The 19,921-nt window shown below is 52.8% G+C and overlaps 1 protein-coding gene across 10 annotated transcripts in view; it reads right to left on the reverse strand.

The window, feature by feature from the left end:
* Positions 1-19,921, reverse strand: part of ZNF423 (zinc finger protein 423) — a 345,388-nt gene that overhangs the window by 24,313 nt on the left and 301,154 nt on the right. For all 10 annotated transcript variants that reach the window (XM_086350576.1, XM_086350574.1, XM_086350577.1 and 7 more), the window contains 2 exons: positions 9,209-9,340; positions 7,462-7,577 (listed from right to left, as the gene is read on the reverse strand). In XM_086350576.1, coding sequence (XP_086206702.1) covers positions 7,462-7,577; positions 9,209-9,340 — 248 coding nt within the window. The remainder of the gene's footprint in view (positions 1-7,461; positions 7,578-9,208; positions 9,341-19,921) is intronic.

The raw sequence follows: 19,921 nt of genomic DNA on the forward strand, positions 1-19,921 counted from the left end.
CCTCCCTCCACTGAGCCCCAGAACAGCTGAGGAAAGTGTCCAGAGAAAAGGTCCAGGCCAAAGGCGCTTGGAAACATGTAGAAAGCGGGAAGTGATGGCCCAGCCTCAGGCCCCCACTCTGTGCCCTTGCCCCCTCGCCTCCCTGCTCTGCACCCAGCAACTCCCACGCCCCAGTGCCCGTGGCCTTGAGACTTGGCTGGGTGTCACAGAGGGAAAGATCTAGTCTCACTCTATTCCACCTCAGACCAGAAATCATGAAATCACAGCAAAGCCCAAACAGAGGGGACCCTACCAAGTCATCTGAACCTCAAATGGCTAATGCTAACTATACTACTAGTAAATGACAACAGTAACAGGCAGGTGTGCCAAGGGCTTTACAACACAACCATGAGTTAGCAAGAACTATTAATACCCACTTTACAGATAAAGAAACTGAGGCCAACAGCTGATAAATGACGGAGTTCAGTCGCTCAGCTGTGTCCGACTCTTTTTGACCCCATGGACTGCAGCACGGCAGGTTTCCCTGTCCATCACCAACTCCTGGAGCTTGCTCAAACTCGTGTCCATGAAATCATTGATGCCATCCAACCATCTCATCCTCTGTCATCCCTTTCTCCTCCTCCCTTCAGTCTTTCTCAACATCAGGTCTTTTCCGTCAGAGTTCTTCGCATCAGGTGGCCAAAGTATCGAAGTTTCAGCTTCAGCATCAGTCCTTCCAATGAATATTCAGGACTGATTCCCTTTAGGATGGACTGGTTGGATCTCCTTGCAGTCCAAGGGACTCTCAAGAGTCTTCTCCAACACCACACTTCAAAAGCATCAATTCTTTGGTGCTCAGCCTTCTTTATGGTCCAACTCTCACATCCATACATGACTACTGGAAAAACCATAGCTGTGACTAGACAGACCTTTGTCAGTAAAGTCATGTCTCTGCATTTTAATATGCCGTCTAGGTTTGTCATGGAGAAGGCAATGGCACCCCACTCCAGTACTCTCACCTGGAAAATTCCATGGATGGAGGAACCTGGTGGGCTGCAGTCCATGGGGTTGCTAAGAGTCGGACACAACTGAGTGACTTCACTCTCATTTTTCCTTTCATGCATTGGAGAAGGAAATGGCAACCCACTCCAGTGTTCTTGCCTGGAGAATCCCAGGGACGGCGGAGCCTGGTGGGCTGCCGTCTATGAGGTCGCACAGAGTCGGACACGACTGAAGCGGCTTAGCAGCAGCAGCTGGGTTTGTCATAGCTTTTCTTCCAAGGGGCAAGCATCTTTTAATTTCATGGCTGCAGTCACCATCTCTAAGGCTTCAAATGCAGAGCGACTCTCACAAAGTCTGTGCTCCCTGCCTGCCCCCCTGCAGCATTTGAGACAAGTGCTCTGTTTGCATACCTCCACTGACAGGCGCCTCAGCACCTTCCATTTATTCCATGTGTAGACAGTTTGCCCACATCGTGGGCCTCTGTGTGTCTACCTGCCCAGCTCCCCTTCCCCTGCTGGTGCTCATCATCGGCCCCACAGGGCCACAGTTCACCGGAGCAGGACTGGACAGCACACCTGAGCACAGCCACCAGACTTCCACTCCAGGAATCTGTAACTTGTTGCCTGCACACTGGCTGTTAGCTGCAGTCACCATTTCTGGCTTAGCTGGGTGTTCCTTCTGGCTACTTGTGTTAACGAAATCTGCACACTAAAGCCCCTCTGTTGAAATACCCAGGTGTGTCTGTCTCAGCAGACAGGACAGGAGGAAGTGCTGACCACCTCCTTCCATGTGTAGAGGAGCCTGGAGGGTCAGCAGTAGAGAGAGAACACGCTCCAAGCCAGCAAGATGCAGAGGCAAGTGTCACTGCCTTGATCAAGGGCACTTGGTTCTTGGGAACAGGACCGCTGAAAACTCAATGGCGCTTCCTGCTCTTGGCATTCACAGTCACGCCCACGGCTCTACAATTTCATTCCCATCTTGCTCGAGCTAACCCCAGAGAGTGATGCCTGAATCATGACTGTCAGAGAAGAAAATCTTCATCCAGAGTCTCCGCCCACTACCGAAAGTCTGGGGGCCACCAGAAGCATGCTGAGCACCCCTCATTCTGGCAGAGCTTAAAACACTTGAAGGCAACTGTCCCCACACTCCCCCAGCAGTCCAGTCAAGCCTTGTCCTGGTGAATTATCCCTTGAAAGCTCCTTGAAGCCAGGCCGCATGCTCACAGCCTAGCACTCTGCCTGGCTGAGCGGGGCACGCGTGCTTGTGTGTGCGTTTGTGTGTTTAGATGAACCTTGTTCAGGCTTCCTCGTTTCTTTCCCCCAGCCCCAGCCCCTAGGCACTACTGGTCTGTTTTCTATTCCCATATTTTTGCCTTTTTCCACAGCATCATGTATACCGAATCACACAGTATGGAGCCTTTTGAGTCTGGTTCAACATGCAGTTCATACATGTTGTTATATGTAAGAGCAGATGCATTTTATTGCTGAGTAGTAGTCCACAGTATGAATAGATACCTGTCTGCTCACTTACCAGGGAAGGGATCACTGGGGTGTTCCAGTTTGGGGCCACTATAAATAAAGTTTCACATCAGTCATGTAGAGGTTTCTAGATGGGTATGTTTTCAAGTTCTCTGGGATAAACACCGAGCAGTAGCCTTGCTAGGTCACAGGTTAACTGTATGTTTAACTTTGTAAGAAACTTACAAACTATTTTGCCACATGGCTGTACCATTTTGCATTCCCCCAGCAATTTAGGAAAGTTCTGGCTGCTCCTTCCTCTAGGCTCTGGCTGGCACTTGTCAGTTTTGGTTTTGTTTTGATCATTCTACTAGGCGTATCATGGTATTATGTCATGGTTTTCACTTGCTCATCCCTAATTACTAACCGGGGCTTCCCAGGTGACAGAGAGATAAAGAATCCTCCTGCCAATGCAGGAGACGCAAGAGACACAGGTTCATTTCATGGATTGGGAAGATCCCCTTGAGTAGGAAATGGCCGCCCACTCCAGTATTCTTGCCTGGAAAATTCCATGGACAGAGGAGCCTGGTGGGCTACAATCCATGAGGGTCACAAAGAGTTGGACATGACTGAGCGACTGAACACTCACACAGTTATTAAATACTAACCATGTTGAACATCCTACATCTTTGGTGAAGGGTTGAAATTTTTTCTTTGTTGTTGTTGTTGATTTCCCCCCTCATTATTGAGTTTTGAGAGTTTTTTAAAAATATGTTCCAGATACAAGTATTTTATCATATATGTGATTTGCAAATATTTTCTCCCAGCTTGTGATTTTTCAGTCTCTTAATAGTCAGTGACTCTCAAAGGCTAAATTTCTTAAATTTGGGTTCAGGATATAAATCCGATAGTATCTCTTCCCTGCCTGGTTCCCCATCACAGTGGGGATCGAATTCAAATACCTTTGCTGTCCTATGAACCTTGCTGAGACCTGGCCTCCACTCCCAGCTCCCTTTACCACCCCCCACCCCACTATGCTTCAGCTCCACATCACCTTCTGTCATCCCAGCAACACACCCAGCTCACAGTGGCTGCAGGGCCTTGCCACTCATGGCTCTTTTCCACACACCCTCTCTCCCTCTCATCTTCCGAGCCTCACCTCAAATGCCACCTCCTCAGAGAGTAGCCCCTTCCTTACCACACTCACCAAGCTGTAACCAATCTCATACCCCATTATGCTCCAGCCAAAACCTGACTTTATTTTCTCCACGTCACTGACCACTGTTGGAAAGTGTCTATCAGCCCCCTCCAGAATGGAGGCCTTATGGGTGTTTCTCTGTCTCACCACCACTGTCCTGTTGGTTTCTAGATCTAGTGTCTGTACATAACAGACACTCCACCTCTCCGCCTGCATGCTCTGAACAAATAAAGAGCAACGTAAGTTCCCTCTCATGCATCTAATCAATGAATATGCCCTGGTTTGTCCAAAGCCCTTTAAATTAATCTCAGTCTTTGAGCAAAGCCAGGTAAACTCAGAATCAAATAGGACTTGCACCTCCCTCTTTCTGGCAACTGTGTTCCTATTAATGCAGCCCAAGAGAACACTCCCTTTGGAGGCAGACATTTCATTCTGACACAGACCAAGCCTTCCAGAGCCCAAAGCCACCTCTATATGCACAGCAGGAATTTTGCTCCAATAGTGAGAACAGTTCTAGATTTCATATCTTCCCAAGACCTCTCAGCCCAGAGTTGCTTGTGCCTCAAAACATCAGCTGCCCTGGGTCTCTCCATAGAACCAACATGACATACAGCCTGGGGAGCCAGTCAAGGCCTCAGCAAGGACCAGGCCCCATCTTCTGTTGCACCCCCAAACCGCCACATGTCACTCCAGGGAAATAACCCATGTGTCTGCCAGCTCCAGCTTCAGTGTAATGATGATGAAATTTTCAATGCCTGAAAAATTCTCCTCTCAAAAAACCAGAAAATTGCTCTTTGAGTTACTTAACGAAAGCCATTATTTGCATACATTTGGCGTTACTACAACACTTCCACATTTAAATGGTCTGTAATTAAAATCATTAATTGCAGAAAATAGTGACTCGTTAAGGCTATAATTTAGTGAGGTTCTCGGCATTTGAGGATCTGCCTTAAAGACCGACTGGGTGACCCAGGGAACCCCCAGCCCATACAAACCATTCTGGAGTCTGGGACGTCTGCAGCCCCAGGTGGGTGCAGTCAAAGCGAGACAAGACTTGAAACCAAAGCTCCCTACATCTCTGCATCGCAAAGCTGGTCTCTAGCACAGGGATGCTGATGAAGCTCGTAAAAGGCAGGACTGGGAAGTTTCTCTGGGGAAAACCTCTAAGCCAACGCATAAAACAGTCATCCCCCTTTTGGTGTTCAGGACAGTGTGGGGGAACCAGAGGGCTGAGTGAGCCCGAAGTTTAAGTAAATCACAGTTTATATGAGCTGGTGCATTTAAGAGAGGCCTGCCGTGTTGGGCTATGGGGCTTCCCAGGTGGTGCTAGTGGTAAAGAATCTGCCTGCCAATGCAGGACACGTGGGTTCAATCCCTGGGTGGGGAAGATCCCCTGGAGAAGGGCATGGCAACCCACTCTTGCCTGGAGAATCCCATGGACAGAGGAGCCTGGCGGGCTACAGTCCAGGGTTGCAAAGAGTCAGGCACGACTGAAGCAACTTAGCATGCATGCATGTGTTAGGCCATAAAAGGGTTCACTTGTGTGGGGACCTGGGCCCCATCTTGGAAGCTGGCCAGGCAGGTAAGGCAAGTGGAGGTAGGGTGCTGGGTGCTCAGCCCATGCACAAGCAAGGCTTCCCAGACAGACACTGATCAGGGCTGGTACCAGCCCGCTTGGTCAAATGAGAAGAGGGGCAGTTAGCTGTCCCCCCACAGGCTCAGCCCAGAGGTACACAGTTTGTGGATCAATGGGGAGACAGTGGTGGGGCCCTGGGTGGGGTTGCAACCTTGCTGGTGGTCATTTGGAAGTAGAATCCCCTTTGGGCCTGGGTCTATAATTCTCCCCCACACTGAGATGGGATAAAGGCTGTGTGAGTAATAGAGGATTTAGAGGAAGTCAGAAGGGCTGCCCAAAGGCGGAAAAGAAATAGGCTTTCCAGCAAACCATCTGGCGCAGTTCAAGGTCAGAGGTCAGGCTTGTCAGCTCTGCCTGCCCAGCCCCGGTGCAGGGCCAGCCCATGGGAGCAGGACCCTAACTATCGGATGGTGAATCCCTCTTGTGCCCTCTGTGGGAGTATCTTCACTTTCTCTGGGCGATGGCTGTCAGGAGCCACATAGGCCTATCCGGGCCCGGCTGAGTGCAAGGGCTGCAGCGTGGTGAAGTGGGCCACCCTGCAACAGGCATGGCTGCACCCCTTCAGCCCCAGAAAAGCTCCAGCAACATGATGACTCTGCCGTGACCGCAGCCCTGTCCCCCTCCCCTGGGGTGGGGGTGGGAGGGTAGCTGCTGAGTGCAGAACCACCATCTGTATGAGTGTGCAGGCAGCGTGTGTAGGGCAGGCAGATACTGTGGGCCTCGGTGTGCCCTAGTCCTTGGGGGCATGAGGAAGCCAGCCCTCCTCTTACAGACACTGGGGGTTCCCTCCCTCGCTCCTTTGAAATTGGGCACGGGCACGTGATGGGATCTGGTCAAGACAATGTGTGAATGAGATGTGAGTCATTTCCCAGTGAAGCTTTGAGAGCTGGCCTGCCAATTGTCATCTCCTCCCCTCCTGCCTCAGTGACCATGCAAACGTGATAGGAGATGGACCTGCCATGGGCTGAGGTCACTAACTACCGTGAGCAGAGTCCCTCCCAGGCCATCTGCCTGGATATGTAATGTGAGCAGCAAATAAATCTTTGTTACTTGAAGACAGAGCTAGGGGATATTTGTTACTGCAGCAGAACCTAACCTGCCTCCCACCTGAAAACCGTGTTATCCCCAGTAGGCGGTATTTCCACGCATCAGTGTGTACGTGTGGTATTTCTGTGGACGCCTGTGTGTTATTTCTTTTGGGGTGTGGTATGATGCTGTTGTGTGATGCAGTGCATTTGTGATGTTAACCAATGAAAATGATCTTTCTGTATGTATAGAAACATGCTTTGTGTGTGTGATGCTATTATACGGTGTATATATGATTTTTCTCTGTGTGTGTCTGTATGTCTGGTATTTCTGGGATGGCGTATGGGCTCCCAGGTGTTATGAGAGTTTCTTGCAAAAACCAGTGGGTGAGAAGGTGGTTTCACCTGGACACAGATCTTGGTCCTTAAAAACCAGCAACAGGTGGGAAGGAGTCCCAGAGGACACTGAGGGAAATGGCTGTGGGTATCCAGGAAGGGCCACCAGAGCATCTTCCCTTCCCAAGGCCATCCTCTCAGCTACTATAGACCCTGGATGGATGGGGGGCAGGTGCTGAAGAAGCTGAGGGCTGTGTGCCACACTTGAGGGCCACATCAGCCTCGGGGACCCATGGCAAGTATCCCTTTCTCTGAGTTGGGGCTCAACCCGGCATCCACTGCTCACTTTTCTGGCTTTCCTGAGCACACTGCAGGTTCCAAGACACCAAATCCAGCTTCTGGATGCCCACACCCCCGGGACTCAGCCGTGCAAGCTACACGGGCCACCAGCCACAGACCCAACGTTCAGGGAACATCATCACGGAACACTGGTGGGGAAATGAAACCCGAGAGGGCAGGGGATTTGCCACAGAAACACACAAAGGTTAAAAGCCTCTGGCTCGAGTTCCAGGCTCAGCAGCTTCAGTCCAGCTCTGCTCAGAATGCTGGCCCAGCAAGGCCAGGAGGCCACACCCGCCACCGGCCAGCCAGGAGGGCAAGCACTGGCTCCAGACCCCCAAACACAAGTGCAGAGGGCCTGCTCTTTTTCGGTTAGGGTGGGGCTGAGTACAAGACCCCACCATCGTGGATTCACCCCAAGACCCTCAGTGCCAGTGGAGGCCCTAAAGAGCACCAGGAGGGGTGTGTGCAGCAGGCAAGGGCACTCACCTGCAGCTCGGTCTGGAAGAAGAACTTCTGTGGGCACTGTGAGCAGTCGTAGATCTTGTCTTCCTGCCCGTGCACAGCAAAGATGTGCTGCTGCAACTTGTTGGCCTGGACGAAGACTGGACATGGACATGGTGTCAGGGGACACTGGGGACACCGGCCTGGCCACCCACAGCAGCTGTCCCACACCACTCGCAAGTGGGGACCACCCAGGCATGGACACAGGGGCCAACCTGTGGGCTATCTGGAGCATCACAGGTACCCACTGGAGAGGGCTCAAGCCAGTGAAGCTGAGCTCTGCCACTCACAGGCTGTGTAATATTGGACAAGTCACTTAACCTCTCTAGGCTTCTTTTCCTCATCTGAAAAACGAGGACCATTCAAGTAGGCAGCTCACTGGGGTAGCTGGGAGGATCAAATGGTTTAATCCTTGCAAAACACTTAGAAGATGGCCTGGCACTTAATTAGCCCAATGAATGTCATCGTTGTCATCATCACCGTTTGCTGGTTACCTTCCACGTGTGGAGTCCCTGACTACAGCACAGGCCTGTAAGGCAGGCACTGTTAGTTACCCCCATTTGGTGGAAAACTGTGGCACTGGGAGTGCTGAGCGTCTTGTCCAAGGTCCCTCTCTGCAGATGGCAGAACTGAGGTCCGTATTAAGTAAACTCAACACAGTGTCTGGCACAGGGAGGTGCTCAATGGACCAGGACCGCTATTCTTGCTGAGGCTGTCAGCATCCTCACATCCCTACACGGGGGGCCCCGTGTCCTGGGTGGGCAGACCTGGCAGCTGGGGCCCCTTGGTGCCAGCCCCGATTCAGCTCATGGAGTGTGTTGGTAACAGATGGGTGGGGGGGTCCTGAGACTGAGGGATTCGGGGGTAAGGGGCACCAGTGTGTGCCAAGACTCCTGGGAACCCCAGGGGGGTGTGATTGTGTGGGGTCCTCCCAATAGCGGAGCCCCTTCCCACAGGTCACAGCCCCCACCTCTCGCAGCAGGAGTCCACGAGGCAGTCCTGGCCCTGGGCGTACACAGGAGGTGGCCCTGAAGCAGCTGTGTGTCTGGGAAGTGAGCCCTTCAGAGATCCCCTCCCACCAGGCGCCCTCCCCAGGGTGGGCTTCCCGCCATGGCAGACAACAGATGTCCGGGGGGAGGCAGGGGAAGGCCAGGCTCCCCCACGCACACCGGCTGCCATCTGGGCAGCAGGAGGGGGGCCCAGCAGAGCCCCTGAGACTCGCCTCAGGCCAGGGCAGCCGCTTGCCTGGGCTGGCAGCCAGTCTGGGGGCTGGGGAGTTTGGCTGGCAGAACTGCCCTTGACCCCTCCAGCCTGGAACACGGATGCAGCAGGGGCTAGGACAGGCCAGGGAGCTAAGGGGTGGGGTGGGCAGGAGGGAGGTGAAGGGAGAGCCCCACTGGTGCTGGACAGAGCTCGCAGCTCAGAAACGAGCCTGGAGCCCCCACTGCAGAAGAGCAAGGCTGGGGCAGGGGCGGAATGCCTGGCAGCAGCAGGGTGGGAGGAGGGTTAGGAGATCACGCTGCCAAAGCGCAGAGGCTGAGGTCAGGAGGGCCAGGTCAGCTGGGCACAGAGGAGGCACCTGCAGCCATAGGGCTGTGGATCCCTCGGGGTGTCTCCCCATGAACTCCGGAGCCACACTGTGCCAGGAACCGACACTGAAGGCCAGGGCTTGAAGGGCTGGGCTCCTGGGTCCCTTCCCTCTCCCCACCTGCTGCCCGCCGGGCATACCTACCTGTGAAGCACACGGGGCATTTGAAGGTGCCGCCCATGCCCTCAAAGCTGTGCTCGATGAGGTGACAGAGGAGCTTGGCCGGGGAGTCGAACATCTGGTTGCACAGCTTACACTCATGGTTGATGCCTTCCTCTGCAAGAAGAACCACGGCCGGTCAGCAACCCTGTGGGCCACATCCTCCTGCTGGAGGCCACGCCGCCCCCAGGACACCCCAGGTCAGCCCTCCATGACCCACTGGAACCAGAGACCAGGGAGGGGCGCCATGGATGCTGAGACCCACCCCAGCTCCAGGTGCTCCAGCCTCCAGAGGCTGCCAGACCTGAATAGCTGGCTCTTGGATGTGTCATTTGCTATGACTTCTTGCTGGTCTAGCCACGCAGTGTGCGAGCCATGAGCAGCAGCTTGCGTTTCAGACTGTATCATAGAGGATAGGGGCTGGGATGGGGTCGGCTTGGAGGAGGGGGTCCAGCTAGAATTTTTCAAAATCCAACAGACCATTTATCGAGCATGTACTGTGTGCCAGGTACTTTGAGCTGGGGATTCTGTGGGGGAGATAAGTGGATAATGCACTTGTCCCCATTCCAGTGATGAGGAGACAGATGATCAACATGTAACTCAGTGTCAAGAAGTGGGGAGGGAATGCATGGAGCTCCAGAGGTGAGAGTCAGAGCAAGGCCCTGATGTGGGTCCATGTGGGGCCACCTGGATGGTAGCAAGGGGGCGGGGACAGTAGTAACCCAGGGATGCACTTTAAGAAGGGCCTTGGTGGACACTAGAGGGCTTAGGGATTCTACTCTAAAAGGTCTGGGCAGCCACCGGAAGATACTGAAAAACACAAGAAAGTGCTCTTCTAAACATTTTGAAACAGATGGTCTAACCAGTGCTCGCAAACAATGGGTGGACACTCCATGCTGCTTCCAGATCAGAACATGGCTCCATCCCTTCACCTGGGAGCTGCTATGACCCCAAACCTTCACTCAAAGGCGCCCAGAGAAGGGAGCGTGCCCCGAGGCCAGCAGAGCCGAGATCTGGTGCCCCTGCCCGGAACCAGCAGGATGGAGTTCAAATCCTGGCTGCTTTTTCCAGCCACATAATCTGGGCATCAGTTCACTCTCAGTAGATGGTGGCCACCTGAGTCCCCACCTCACAGGGCTGGCAAGGATGAGTGCGGTGCACCTGTGACCAGCATGGCCTGCTGGTCAGTGGGGGAATCGCCCCAGCTTGAGTGTCACCTCATCCAGGGTTAGAGTCTGACTCTGCCACTTACTGCATGACCTTGGACAAGTTACGTAACCTGTCTGGGCCTCAGTTTCCTCTTTGCTAAAATAATAGCAGTTCTCCTTAACACTGCACACCTGTGAGAATGGCCAAAATCCAGAAGACCGACAACAGCGAATGCTGGTGAGGAGGTAGAGCAACAGGACCGCCCATTGATTGCTGGTGAGATGCAAAATAGTATAGCGTCTTTGCAAGACTGCTTGGCAGCTTCTTATAAAACTAAACATACTCTTACCATATGATCTAGTAATCTCACTCCTTAGTATTTACTGAAAGCAGCTGAGAACTTAAGTTCACACAAAAACTGGTACACGGATCGTTACAGTAGCTTTATTTAATATTGCCAAACCTTGAAGGAACCAAGATGTCGTTCAGTAGATGAGTGGATTCATAAACTGGGACAATTCCAGACAATGGAGTAGTGTGTGTGTGTGTGTGTGTGTGTGTTGGTTGCTCAGTTGTGTCTGACTTTTTGCCACCCCTTGGAATGCAGCCCGCCAGGCTCCTCTGTTCAAGGAATTCTTCAGGCAAGAATACTGGAGTAGGTTGCCATGCCCTTCTCCAGGGGATCTTCCCAACCCAGGGATCAAACCTGGGTCACCTTCATTGCAGGCAGCTTCTTTACTGTCTAGGCTTCCCTCATAGCTCAATTGATAAAGAATCTGCCTGCAATGTGGGAGACCCCAGTTCGATCCCTGGGTTGGGAGATCCACTGGAGAAGGGATAGGCTACCCACTCCAGTATTCTTGGGCTTCCCCTGTGGCTCAGCTGGTAAAGAATCTGCCTGCAACGCAGGAGACCTGGACTGAATTCCATCGGAGACCAAATGGATTCGATCCCTGGGTTGGGAAGGAAGCAAAGGCTATCCACTCCAGTATTTTGGCCTGGAGAATTCCATGGACTGTATAGTCCATGGGGTCGCAAAGAGTCGGACACGACTGAGTGACTTTCACTTTCACTTTCTTTACTATTTGAGCCACCAGGGAAGCCCACAGTGGAATGTTATTCAGTGCTAAAAAGAAGACAGTGAGGAACCTCAAATGTATATTACTAAGTGAAAGAAGCCAATCTGAAAAACGCTACATACTGCATGATTCCAACTATTCTGGAAAAACCATGTATGCAATAAAAAGCTCAGTGTTTACTTGGGGGTGAGTAAGTGGATGAATAGGCAGAGCACCGAGGACTTCTAGGCCAGTGAAAATATTCTGTGTGACATTATACTAATAGCTATACGCTGCTGCTAAGCTGCTTCAGTCATGTCCGACTCTGTGCGACCCCATAGACGGCAGCCCACCAGGCTCCCCCGTCCCTGGGATTCTCCAGGCAAGAACGCTGGAGTGTATGCATCCAAACCCATAAAGCGTACAACACCAAGAGTGAGCCCCAAGGAAAATTACGGACTTCAGGTGACTATATTGCTTCACTTTAGGTTCACCTTTGCCAAAAAAAAGGACCATCCTGGTGAGTGATGTTGCTAATGGGGGAGGCTATGCACGTGGGGGGCAGTGGGATAGAAGGGATAAGTTTCAACTTTATTGTAAACCTAAAACTGCTTTTTAGCGGACTTCCCTGGTGTTTCAGTGGTTGAGAGTCCTGACTGCCGTATGGAGGGACGTGGGTTCCATCCCTGGTTGGGGAACTAAGATCCCATACGCTGGGGCGCAGCTAGCCCCACTCGCCCAAACTACCGAGCCCACACGCCTCATCATGGGTCACAACAAAAGACCCCACGTGACGCAATGAAGACCCGAGTGCCACAACTAAGACACGACACAGCCAAATAAACAACTTTTAAAAACTGCTTTTAAAAAACCTTTGAAAAAATTTCTTAAAAAAAAAAAGTCAGTCCCCGCCCCCATCAAAACAGCCTTCCTCTAACAGCTGATGTGAGAATTAAACGAGTTAATACTCCTTTAACACACGAAAAGGGGTTTTGACCGGTCTCTGGCACACAGCAAGCACTCAATAAGGTGTTTGTTGCCAAGCGTGCGGGTAAGGAGGAGAGTATTATCTGGGACAGCCAAGGACACAGGCTCCCCCTCGGGCTCCCCCTGGGAACCAGCCTCACCAAAGGTGCCAGGTGCTGCGATCTGCCCTCAAAGGCAAGAATTAGGTAGCAGAGGGGCTCTGCCAGTGGCAAGGTACAGTCACAGATGGGCTGAGGCTCCTGGCGAGTCCCTGGGTCCCCCAGGCCCTGGCAGGGGCTGGCGGGGACAGCAAGCATCCCTCTGGCCCAGCCGTCCCCCACCACCCCCCCGAGGCACCCCACGGCAGAGGCAAACACACACGTGCGTGCGCAGGTGGGCCTGCCCCACATAGCCCACTGGCTGCAATCTACCGGGTGCTTGTCGTGCCCCGGGAGCCCCGGCAACTAGGCCACATGCACCCGACAGAGACTCGAGCTGATCTTTCATTTATACCGGCGGAAAAGGAATTCATTGACAAGTTTGGGGACACAGGGCAGGCTCAGCACGCTCGCCGCACGGGCCCCACGCACGTCCGCCACTTCCCTCGGGGAACTTCTCATCATAATTAGAGATGGCCTCCAGTGTGGGGGACTGCCTCAGAAGACCCCCCAGTGCACCCCCGCCCCGCACAAACAATGCTTCTCAGAGCCTGGCGCAGAGTAGGGAATGAGTGAATGAGTGAATGAATGAATGAGATAGCACCCTTATACACGCTCTCCCTGTTAGGATGCGGACATCGCCTGCACATTAATGAGGCAGAGGTTATGTGAAAATGATGGCTGTGTAGAGGTTTTTTTTTTTTTAATTGCAGTTAACTGAAGTTTAGGTTTATAACCAACTGAATCTCAGAAATCACCCTGCTTGTTGGCAAAATTTCTAGGCAAGAAAAAAATGGGTTCAGAGAATGAGACCATTTGCTGAGGTACCACAGCTAGCTAGGGGTGGTACTCTGAACAGGATACAAAGCCCTCCCTATTCGTGCATATCCCACCTGCCCATCACCTCCAGGCAGCCTCTCGACTATGCCAGCTCACACAGGTGGCCCTTCCTGGGCACAGGCAAGGTTCATCTGACACATCTTAAGAGTCTTCCTGATCCTGGCAACGAGGCTGCTGCTGCTGCTGCTGCTGCTGCTAAGTCACTTCAGTCGTGTCCGATTCCGTTCGACCCCATAGATGGCAGCCCACCAGACTCCCCCATCCCTGGGATTCTCCAGGCAAGAACACTGGAGTGGGTTGCCATTTCCTTCTCCAGGCAACGAGGCTATGGGCACAGATAATGTCTTCTCCTCTGGTCCCCAAAGCATCAGGCTACACGTAGGCCTGAAGGAGGGGCTCAGAAAATACTCAGGGATGAGAGATGCCCTGGCCAGAGTGGGCTCCCTGGGCTGAGACAGCAAAGGAGGATTTACAGTTCTCTGCCGAGTGGGGGCCTTTATCCACTTGGCTGTGAATGGAGACCTGCCCATCTGATACACAAATAGCGAGAGGACAAAGAAGGCTCCCGCAACTTATAAATCAGAGAAATCATGTCTGACAGTCACTTTCCGTTCTCTGAGCGCCGAGCAATTCATCAGCTGGTCCCCCGATTCCCAGACGCAGCTATAGCCTGCACCCACGTTCATAAATATGTGCACAGTCAGGCAGTCCTGGAGCTGCAAGCCGGTTCCAGGGCCTGAACAGCCACCATCTGAGCAAATCGCAGCCCCAAACCACCACCCATGTGAGATTCCGGGATAATGAGATAAAGAGTCGGTAGACAAGTTGAGGAGGGTTGTTCCCTTTCCTCGCTCCCCATCTAACGTGCTAAAGTGTCCAACCTGGGAGACAGGAGAAGGCAGATAAAACAAGCAAAAAGTAAAAAGTGGGGGAGAAATAATAAAGCTTGAATGAAGGCTTCCCATAGACCTAGGAATCTCTCCCACCTTCTGATCTGTAAATCTTCTTCCGAAGGAGAAGACCCTCTCCCCACCGGCAGGGGCTGGAGGTGCTCCCGGGGGTGTCCATTACGTGTACCTCTGCCTGTAAAACCATCCAAGAGAAGGTGGGGGGGCTTGGGGGCTGCCCTAGTTACTGTGCAAACACCCCTTTGCATGCCTATGACCTAATACCATCCAGTCCACAGCAACAGAAAGAATTCACTGCCATATCCCTCTCACCCCTACCGGTGCCGGCAACCTCTCATTCCATCCCAAGTTGCGGGGTCCGCAGATAGAGGCACGCTCAGAGAGTTAACTTCCCTGAATTATACAAGATCACACAGGCTCGGCGATACCTCGGAGCAGAATGACAACGCTGTCTGGGAGCCCGCGGGCCCCTCTGCCCCCGGCGTGGGGCTGGAGGATTTTGTGAGTGAAGATGCACAATCGCTCCCTCTTTTTTTTTTTTAAGAACACATGACCGACATCCATAAGAGAGACCCATGCAATTCAGGTGCATTATGCAGCCCTACTCATTTGTAAAGTGAAACGCAGATTTCACCTGCTCACCGTACTGGCTCTTGTCTCCCAGTCCCCCTAAGTCAGGGCTGGTGCAGGCAAATCTATTGATTTATTATGATTAAAAAAAAAAGAAAGAAAGAAAAACCCAAACTGCCAAACAAACAAGCCCACAAGCACGAAAATCCCAGAGTCCCTCTCTCCCTTCTATTTTTTTTTTCCCTCTGCTCAGGAATAATAAGTGTTAATTTTACACTTCATTTCTCAAAAAAATAATAGGATGTGCTTTTGCTTAAAACCAAGTCAGCCTGCTGGAACCTTTCAGGCTGAAAGTGTGTCAGCCCAAAAGAGGAGCGGAGGGCTTTGTGGAAGAGCATCGTGCCGAGATGATAGCTCCCTGTAATGTCCTCGGTACCGACTTTTGTCTCCAAAAGCATTTGATCCCTGGCAGACACATACTTATTTCCATACAGGTCTTGGGGGAAGCCAGGAGGAGAGAGAGCTGATTATCAGAATCCTGAAGGTGAAGCTCAGGTGGGCCCCACTGAAGTCAAAGGCAGGCCTGGGCACACACTCGGAGGCCATAATTTGCTGCCTGGGAGGGAGGGGCAGCCGGCTGCAGTGGGGAGGGGACAGGGCATTGTTCTTGGATTACAACGCACTGAGTGTGACCTGTTCCCGCCAGAGCCGTGGGCCCTGCCTGGCCCTTCTCTAAGCAGGGACCCCAGTTGGAAAAGCCACCATGAAAGCAGGAATGTTCATGCATATACCTCTCCAGGAAGAGAACCAGTGACTGCTGCCTGTTTGGACAGGGCACATAAAAAGACGTCTCCATTCAGGAAGCAGTGATGAAGGACACAAAAGTCCCAACCAGGAACACTTGGGTTTGAATCCCATTTCATCACTCACTCGCTCTGTGTGTACTCGGATAAGTTCACGAACCTCTCTGAGCTTCAGCTACTTTTGCTAGAAAAGGGGAAGAATCGTCCCAGGGTTTTGGGAAGGTGGCCAAGCAGGCTTGTTCTGCCACAAGACCTCTGCCCTCACTGAGACCCTCCCCCGAGACCATCTCCTCATCCCCTCCCCTCACTGCATCCAGGGGTCTGCTCAAACGATGCCGCCTCCAAGAGGCCTACCCAGACCCCCACCCCAAAACAGCACATGCAACCCATCCTTTCTAACACCTTAATCACCTTGAATTTCCTGGAGAGTGCTTACCACCATCTGGCATAGTACAGAGTTGATTGTGTGTGTGTTTTTTTTAATTCACTGACTATTTTTCACACACACACACACACACAAAACACAAACACAGACACACACACACACACAGAATAATATAAGCTCCACGCAGGTTACTTTGCTCATTGCTGTCACCAGTGCCTAGGACGGGGACCGGTACCTAGTAGGTGCTCAGTAAATAGGGAATTAATGATTTCCATAAGGCACTTACTACAGTGCTTAGACAATGGGGTGGGAGGGCTGGTAAATGCCAGTTACCAGACACCGATGGTTCCCCCCAAACTCTCAGGACTGATGGCTTATAAAAGCTGTTCTTGCCTTCAGGAACTTGCTTTTTGGATCCTCCGAAGATGGCCTGGTGCAGGATTACGGGCACCAAGGGGGTCCCTCAACAGACAGAAGAGGAAAGGAAGCTTAGAGGGCAGGGCCTTCCCAGGGAGGTGGCAGAGTGAGGCGGGGGTGGGGACCCATGCTGGTCACCACAAGCAGCCCTCTCTGGTTTTAGAAAATACCAAAAAGGCCGCGGGCCTTGAGACCTGGGACCCAGCAAGCTACTCTATGTTCCTCGATCACCCCAAAACTTCCGGTAAGAAGGAGAGCAGACAGACCCACCCCCCATGTTTCCATGATCGAGCTGGGCGGGCCCCCTTGTTGGTGCCAGTGCCAGCTCCAGGTGACAGGAGCACTGGGGACTTTTCCCAGGTGAGGCGAGGAGGCAGGGCCCACAGTGACACAGTCTGGGCCAGCCCCGGGCTTTGGCATTGTCCCTGCCACAGCATCCCTGCAAACGGAAGGAGCTGCAGAGTGTGCACGGGCTGCTTGGCTGAACTGAAATCCTCTGTCACCAGTTAGGGTAATGAACTTCACCAGACTTCAATCCCACAGCACCAGGCCCACCCCAAGGATCAGCTGCAGTAAAGACCCCTGAGGTCCCGGGGCCCAGGCTCAGTCCCATGCAGGGCACACGGCGATAAGGAAGGGGAGGGGCACAGAGCCCAGCACTCAGCCAGGCCAATGAGAAGGCAAGAGGAGGACCCTGGGAGAGGACCCCACTGATGCCACCCCCATAAATAACTAACCGGAAATAGACACCAAACAGGTAATAGAAACACGGGCTGATGGGGAATTCCATCCTTTGTTCTCTATAAAGAACAAAGACCTTTTGGCAAGAAGAGAAGAGGGCAGGCAGATAATGATATCAGGGCAGCCAGATCAGGCTGTTTATCTATTGATGAGTCATTAAATACCACAAGAAATGAACTGAGGTAAGCCGACGGGAAAGGGGAAGGGTGACATCTGGGCTGGGCTTGACAAGGGGCAAAGGAGGAAACAGGTCCAAGCGGGGCTCCTTCACCAGCGGCCAGGCAGAAATCCGGGACCCTGTAAGCAGGGTCATGGGCTGAATTTGGGATCCCCAGCCCCCTAGGTCCTGACTGCCCAGGAGGATCTACATCCCTGCTGGGCAAGGTGCGGTCCTGGCATCACCTGGGAGCTGGTCAGAAATGCAGAACCTCAGCCCCCACCCCAAGACGTGCAGAATGAAAACCTGCATTTTAAAAGCACCCCAATGATCTGAGTGTGCATTCAAGTTTAAGGAGCTCTGAGCTCTATGATAGGGTTTCTGAGGATGTTGACTCCTTGGAACCCTGTTGTCATGAAGCTGTAGGTTCGTAAGCATCACGCTGCAGCTCTCACCAGAATGGTATATTGCGGATCTCTAAAAAGGAGGAAGGTTTTCCAAAGTTGCTTTTGGTCCACGCTTTTCAGAAGGCTGAGAAATCCTCAACAATGGGAAACACTTTCCTGTTATCATGACTGGGATGAAAACGATGAGGGTGAATTTGGAGGGAAGACTCTGGGGTGGGTGGGTGGCTGACAGACCCCTGGCTACCTCAGCACCCCCATGGCTGCAGATTCCCCAGTGCCAGGGTGCTCGGGGCTGCCAAGCACCTCCCATCACTCCAGAACATGCAGCCAGGGCTTGAAGGCATGAAGGCATGCCCCACCACCACTGCCCCCATTTTGGGCCCCCATTTTCTTAATTAATCCTGGAGGATGGGCTGTGCCCTTCCTCCTCCCCTCAGGAGCACCTTCCCAGGCCTCTCTGGCCAGGAGGGACCCATCCCACAGTCCCCCGTGTTTCAGAAAGGCTTATAAATGAGCTCCGGCAGCCTGAATTGGGGCCCCACGGGGGACCCAGAGCCTCTTCAAAACAGAGCCCAGACAATTAGGCAGTCTGAGTTTTGAAAGGCTTGGGATTGATGGCGTGGACAGTAAAAATATCACCTGGGGAGCTGGGTGTAGTCCTCTGAGGGTTGCCTGAGGTCAGTTGCCATGGCGACCGAGAATGAGCTCAACCTTGTAACTGACCCTTATCTTTTTTTGATCTGTGGGCCACTTGGGGCCAAGGCTTGAAATCAACTGGAAAATAATCCGGTCACATATCAGAAAGAAAACTATTTATACTTATTTACCCAGGTACCCACCAACATCCCCCTTCGACAAGGATGCTGACGCCACAATAAACCAATGTGGCATGTCCACACGGAGGCTACTGGATGGCAGAAAAAGGGGAGGCTGAATTCCTCATCTTGGCAGAAGGAACCTCTGTCCGCACGCTGGCAGGCAGACGCTGGTGGAAAGGGTTACCCTCCTTAGTGCTGCACATCATCCGCGCTGGAAGCATTGGGCCCTCTTGCCATCCAGTAAAAGTCCACCAAAGGAGTGGGACTCCGAGATTTCTCCTCTCATTTGCTACTCAGGCGTGTCATTTCGGCCTGGCTAGGTCACTAGGCTGCCTGGCTTTATTCCAGGGTCAGAGGAGGCGTGTTTCCAGCCTCAAGGCTGGACGGGGATACTGGGTAGTTGTCCATTGCTCTCTGCACCTAGGGGAGGTGTCGACATGGGGTCTGGGGAAAATAGGCTGAGGCGGGACAACTGCAGGCCCTCCCTCCTCGCCCACGCCCCGGACAGACTGGCTGGCTCAGTCGCCCGTACATCCACCCCAGGGTTCCCGTGGCAAGACGGCCATCTGGCCAGGGCTCGTCTCCAGGACACTGCTATCCCACATTGCAAGAGCTCACTCACTCTCTCCTCCTCCAAAGCTCAAATCAGAAGACTCCAGATGGTTCCACTGACCGACTGCTCCCAGGAGCCAGGTCAGATGGATCTTAGCTCGGGGTCAGCTAAGCCTGAGCATGATTCTGGGTAAACTGCCCTTGAGATTTCCCATCACAGCCCACAGGACACTTGAGCTGACTTCCTCTGACCCACCCTTGTTTCATCAAGGTGCTCTTCTTTTGGGGCAGGGGGAACACAGTTGCAAATGAGGCAGCTTGGAGGATATTCCTGGCTCCCCTCAGACCCACGGGGTGACTCTGGGCTGAGCACGTTCCCTCCAGGACTTAGTCTCCCCATCTGTGAAATGGGGAGAAAGTTGCCTCCCTCACAGGGCTGCTATAAAGACTAAAGAAGGAGCAGGATTATAACATCACTGCCAGCGCTACCTACTGTCACTGCTATAGGTCTTTCCCATTTGATTTGACCCTGAAACTCCACGCCCAAGGTCCTATAACACAACCCCTCTGCCAGGGTCAGTGGGGCAGAGGAATCCACCTCCACTGAATCTTTACAGAGCCATTGCTGCTGCTGCTGTTGCTGCTAAGTCGCTTCAGTCATGTCTGACTCTGTGCGACCCCATAGATGGCAGCCCACCAGGCTCCCCCGTCCCTGGAGCACCTGGCAAATAGCAGGTATGCAGTCTATGTTATATCCACCCACAAAATA

This window comes from Bos grunniens, chromosome 18, assembly GCF_055505025.1.
Source record: "Bos grunniens cultivar Pamir isolate PY7600 chromosome 18, Bosgru_T2T1.0, whole genome shotgun sequence".
NCBI classification, from domain to species: domain Eukaryota; kingdom Metazoa; phylum Chordata; class Mammalia; order Artiodactyla; family Bovidae; genus Bos; species Bos grunniens.